This window comes from Urtica dioica, chromosome 3 (assembly GCF_054948205.1).
Source record: "Urtica dioica subsp. dioica isolate 48M chromosome 3, U.dioica_male_clone48M_v1_H2, whole genome shotgun sequence".
In the NCBI taxonomy this organism is placed as follows: Eukaryota; Viridiplantae; Streptophyta; class Magnoliopsida; order Rosales; family Urticaceae; genus Urtica; species Urtica dioica.
In genome coordinates, this window is record NC_142758.1 from 7,319,273 (window position 1) to 7,325,309 (window position 6,037).

At 33.4% G+C, this 6,037-nt stretch overlaps 1 protein-coding gene across 3 annotated transcripts; it reads left to right on the top strand.

Moving 5' to 3' along the window:
• The first annotated feature begins 320 nt into the window (after positions 1-320).
• LOC149402289 (AP2-like ethylene-responsive transcription factor At1g79700) lies at positions 321-4,526 on the top strand. Of its 3 annotated transcripts, none has more exons than XM_089609214.1 (9): positions 321-551; positions 698-881; positions 968-1,050; positions 1,229-1,237; positions 1,531-1,619; positions 1,710-1,795; positions 2,069-2,119; positions 2,879-2,955; positions 3,795-4,526. In XM_089609214.1, the coding sequence occupies exons 2-9, from the start codon at positions 718-720 to the stop codon at positions 4,304-4,306; spliced, it is 1,071 nt and encodes a 356-aa protein (XP_089465340.1). In that variant the 5' UTR covers positions 321-551; positions 698-717; the 3' UTR covers positions 4,307-4,526. The 3 variants fall into 3 exon arrangements, with proteins under 3 accessions (XP_089465340.1, XP_089465341.1, XP_089465342.1); XM_089609215.1 differs by having other exon boundaries at positions 702-881; XM_089609216.1 differs by having other exon boundaries at positions 322-551; positions 1,722-1,795.
• The last annotated feature ends 1,511 nt before the right edge of the window (positions 4,527-6,037 follow it).

Here is a 6,037-nt window from a genome sequence, read left to right on the forward strand (position 1 = left end):
TTATGTTAGGTGGTCGGTTTAAATTGTAAACTTTTAAATGTCATAAATGAAGAGAACCCTGTCAAACATGTACACGTGTCCCCATTCTCAAGAATATTAAAAAAATTATGTGTACAAATTATTAAATAAATAATACGAATGAGACAGAAGGAAATTAGCAAAGCAAAAAGATTGAGGAAGCGAAACGAAAGCAGCTTAAGTGTACATAAAGATTATGATAAGTAGTTTTGGTTTTTCAAAGATTGGAACGAGTTAGGTTCTGAATAAGTGCATGACAAACAACAACAAAATTAAATTAACAACCCTATATATTGACGCTTAATATAAACCTTATGACATTGGAGCGTTGAAAAGATATATGAAAGCATAAAGACAACACATACGTGTGTATATATATCATTTTCTTCACATAGCGTGAGAGAGAGAGAGGGAGAGAGAGAAGAGAGAGAGAGAGAGAGAGAGAGAGGACAAAAGGGAAAAGGACTACAAGCTATAACCGTTTAAGGTCGGCCAAGAAAATATATTTTTTAGTCCAATTCTCGGCCGGCAAGGTAAGCTTTTAAATTTTCCTAAAAAAAATATATATATATATATCGTGATAATTATGTTATTTGATCATCGTATGGTTTCTTTCTCTACTTTGCCTAACTCTACTTACAAACAAGTTTTTTTTTTCCTACTTTTATTTTTGCTCTAGCTAGTTCTACACAAGATCAAATGGCAAAGGTGTCGCGGAAAAGACAAAAAAACACCGAAAACGAAAATAACAACGATATCGATAAGATAATCGGTGGAACAAAAGCCGCGGCAAAGAGGACGAGAAAAAGTGTGCCGCGAGAATCTCCTCAGCAACGGAGCTCTGTTCATAGAGGTGTCACAAGGTTTGAAGTTGATACATCTGAATAGATAGTACTACTTTATTATTATTATCTTCTAAATTAAACAGTCAACTTTTGTTAATCTTTAGACATCGTTGGACTGGTCGTTACGAAGCTCATCTGTGGGATAAAAATTGCTGGAATGATTCACAAAATAAGAAAGGAAGACAAGGTGTGAAGTGATTTGACTACTCAGTTCATGTCCACTTTCGCTATGTTACTTTTATTTAATTGTTTCATTGCTACCAAAAGTCATAATTAAATCAATGACTAATTTGTCATCTATTTGGCCATGTTGAAACTTTCGCAATTTCGGACTCTTTTGATGGATACGGTTTCCCGGTGTGCAGTGTACTTAGGTATGTTTCCCACCCTTTATTTATTTTATTTTCTTATTTATAAATCCTCCAATATGCATTATTTAAAAACAAATCTAAAGGAAAAAAGAGCTTTGTAAATATAGGGCCCTACCCTTTATTTGATCTTATCCTTCTTTTCTTTTCATCCTCATCTTTTATATATTATTGTGTGTGTGTGTGTGTTTTTATTTGGTTTAAATATGCATGAGAGAATGATTATATATATATATATATATATATAGTGTTACTAGTTTTGTAAAAGAAAGTAAAAATAAATTAGGTTTGGTTATTAGGAGCATACGATAATGAGGAAGCTGCAGCACATGCATATGACTTGGCAGCATTGAAGTACTGGGGACAGGACACTATCCTCAATTTTCCAGTAAATTTTTTGTTTATTTCTTTTCAATATATAGTTTCCATTTCCAATTCTATACATTCTTCATGTTACATAGCTGCTAAAAATGTTTAGGACTTAATGCAGTTATCAACGTATATGGAAGAGCTTAAAGAAATGGAGTGTCAATCCAAAGAAGAATATATTGGATCTTTGAGGAGGTGAATATATATATATATATATATATATATATATATATATATATATAGTAGGGTTAATGCTCCCTGAATTTTTGAAAATTGTAATTTTTACCTTAGAAATTTTACTTGTGTAATTCTTGTTTTATTTGTCTCACCTGAATGTTTTTTACAAATTTGTCCCTGACTTCAATATGATCAACTATTAATAGCTTTTAGTTAAAAAAAAATCACATTATTATAGTCTAGTATTATGTTTTCGTTGACTTGCTTTTTTTTTTTTTTTTTTGTATACAGGAAAAGTAGCGGATTTTCTCGGGGAGTTTCAAAATATAGAGGAGTTGCGAGGTAGTGTAAATCATTATTAAAATAATTATGCGTGTGGTTGCCTTTTCTTCCATTTTTGCTAATTAATTTACAACTTATAAAGGTGTATATATGGAACTGCGATAAATGAGTACATATTTTTTCTCTCTTAACTTATTGCATTGCTCAAAATTTTACAATTACATATTGTAGATTCTAAATAAGGTAAGATTATGAGATGGAAATGTCTTGTCAAATTATGTTGCATTGTCCACCATATATACATGATGCAATAACAGTGTTCTCACCCACTAGGGAAGCTATTAATTACTAAATATATTCTGATCTAGATGTTAATGTCGACGTGGGTAAGTACATTTTCTTTTATGACAAAGTAGTAGATATGTAAATAAGATTTTTAGATGCTGGATAAATGTTGTACGATTAAGGTAAAGATAAAAAAGAAAAAAGAAAACAATTAAATATTGAAAGTTCTTACCAACTTTACACGCAGTCTTTAATTATACCGATTAATCTGTTAATAAGAAAATTAAATTTTCTATCAAAGACAATTTTGTTATAATAATATTCATACTAAGGAGAATGTATCTAATAAATGTGGTTTAGAAAATATTTTATCATTTAACCAGCGCTTTCACTATCGGATGGCTCTTATTATACTATCTATGCATATCTTTCTTTGAAAATCTAATGCTCAATATTAGTCATAGATTTATTCGTATATAGGTCTCTACAAAGAATATGTATACTAATTAATAAGCTGGTTTACAAAATGTGCAGACATCATCACAATGGAAGATGGGAAGCCAGAATAGGCAGAGTATTTGGTAACAAGTATCTCTATCTTGGAACTTATGGTAATTAATTTCGATTTTCTTTATTTTTCAATAACATTTTTAGATAGGATTTTTCGTTGTTATAAGAATATATACACTACATTGTCCATAACTTTTCTTTCCTGTTTCATTAGTAAATTTTATTTAAAAAAATTCAAATTTGACACTTCAAGTTTGTTATATACGCATATTTGTATATTTATTGACACTGCCTTAGATCTAATAAAAAAATACAGAGTTAATTATATTTAATTAAAATACTACATCGAGAATTTTTCATATTTGCAATATAATTTATTTAAATAGTTATCAATATGTGTCTTAATTATAACTTTATACTGATAGATTGGAATACTCATGGGCGGAAGAACCCCTTTCATCCAGTCTAGCCCACTCTTTTTAATTTTTTTTTTACATATACATATCATTATATTATATATAAGATATTCTTATAAAGTGAAGAATAATGAATTCACAAATTCTTCTACTGAGAGAGAGAGAACAAGATGTCCCACCACCTTAGTGCCTCAACTAACAACCAACAACAGTCGAGTAAATTGTGTTACAAGAACAATATATAGAGTCTCCTTTGGAAAAGAAAAGGAAAAAGAAAAGTTGCATACAATACGCGAATAAATGAACGTACTTGAAGGAGGTAGTCCTAATTACGCAATCAAATCGAGTTAGTTGGAATGTAGATCACCAAACCCCAACTGCTAGCCCAGCTATTTATCATTAAGAATTCATTCAAACCCATCAAAAAATAAGTTAGTCAATTTCTCACCAAAGTTTGCTAGAAAAATTATTGAATACTCTAATCATGGCATGAAATTAATTAATAATGTTTCCTATTTCCGTAGCTACACAAGAGGAAGCAGCCACAGCGTATGACGTGGCAGCCATTGAATACCGAGGACTTAATGCCATCACAAATTTTGACCTCAGCCGTTACATCAACTGGTTACGCCCAAACAGCAACAACCAACCAAGCCCTAACAGTGACGTTACAACGGCTCCGTCGACTCCGAGCCCTGAACTAGGGTTTGTTAGCTCAGGATCCGCTCCGACTACACATCACGGTGCTACCTCAGCCCCGTCCGCACTTGGGCTTCTTCTACAGTCATCCAAGTTCAAAGAAATGCTTGAGCTAAACGCCGGGAGCGACTCTTCTTCTTCTCTCTTGCCGTCCACAAGCCCTGAGGTTGACCCGCCACGTGGAAGAAGCTTCCCGGAGCACATTCAAACCTACTTTGATTGCCAAGATTACTCCGGTAGCTACGCCGAGGGACACGATATTCTTTTCGGAGACTTAAGAAACACGTTTGAGGATTCCGCAATTGAGTTTGATTGTGAGCAAGTACTTGATTCATAGTTGAGTTAGTACGTGAGGATATTTAATAATAAGTTGGCCTCTCTCTCAATGATATATTTTGTGAATTGATCATTGTGAAGGGTATTTAAAATTTAAAGATACATGTGGTAGAGCGAGCAAAAGAGACAAAATTAAGAATTTAACATCTTTGTATTTTGTTTCTTTCCATTTTTTAAGCCTAGGATTAGGAAGAGCAGAGCTTGTATGTTTTGTGCTTCTCTCTTTCGCGTGTGTGTGTGTGCATCTATATATATATATATATGAGACAAAACGTATTGAGCGACTCCTTTTTATTGATAAGAATATATGCAGGGTAACAATCCTAAACAGATTCCAAGAACAAATTTCTAGAATATATGATAAATATATGCTCTGTGACACGGGTCACGACAACGAACGACCCACTCACATTTTGACACGTGGCACTGTGCTGCCACGTGTCAAAATGTGAGTGGGTCGTTCGTTGTCGTGACCCGTGTCACATAGCAATGCTCTATAATAATACATGATCTCTAATTTACTTTTTAAATAAATTAATAACTAATCAATCCTATTATGGCGATATGACGCATGAGACTAAGTCTCTTACACATCTTCAACACTCCCCTAGGTTGATGCAAATATATCCACCATGTCCAACTTGCTTAAAAACTCTTCAATCTTCTGACATCTGCGTGTTGCTCTGTAGTTAGGATGAATGACATATAGATTTCTCATCTCTCTAACTTTTTGTTTGATGATATGACGATCAATCTCCATGTGTAATTGGTTCGGTCATGCTGAACTAGATTGTGCACAATGCAGATTGCTGACTTGTCACAAAATAGTTGCATATGAGTTTTAACTCAACTTTTAACTCTTCAAAATACCTCCTAGATAGATCGCACTACTTGTGCCATAGTTCTGAATTCAGCTTCCGCGTTGCTTCTCGTCGGAACTGGTTGTTTCTTCGTCCCAAATATATAATAAGGTGACACATATCTTTGCTCATCTAGACTAGGGTTTGAAATATCGTGCGAGATTGCGATTTCTCGCACGAGTTCTTGCTTCCCGCAGCCCTGCGAGAGCGAGACATCAATTCGTTGATTGTTTGAAAATTTGCAAATTTTTCGCAAATACCGCATAAAGTTTTAAATTCCCCAAATATTGCAAATATTTCGCCAAATATCTCAAATACCGTACATTTTTAGACCAATTTTTTTTTTCTTATGAAATACCTCAAATACCGTGCATTTATTGTAATTACCCCAAAATTTTAATTTTTTTAATTATAATTTTACATTTATACATCATATATATAGTCGCGGTATTTTTAAAAAACCGCGGTATACCCTAAGCGGTACGGAAGGTACCTTTGAAATCAGAAGTCTATAGCGGATGCGGTAATCGGTATTTTAAACCATAGTCTGGAGTTCCTGCCCTATATGCGCTTGTGAATACCTCAACTCGTCTATTCTGATTTTTTTGTGAAGAGTATGACTTTCCCTAGACTTGCTTTGAGATAGTGCAAAATTCTTTACACTGCCTCAAAGTGTTTTTGAGAAGGGCTGTGCATAGATTGAATAACCAAACTCACGACATAGGTGAATCATATTTCCAAGAAGTTGTTGGTTGGAACTTCTTTAGCATGTCCAACACATATTTCCTCTGAGAGATGGAAATTACTTGTTTTGATTGAGCCACCTCCATTCTCAAAAAGTACTTCAGATTTCCCAAGTCCTTAATTTCAAA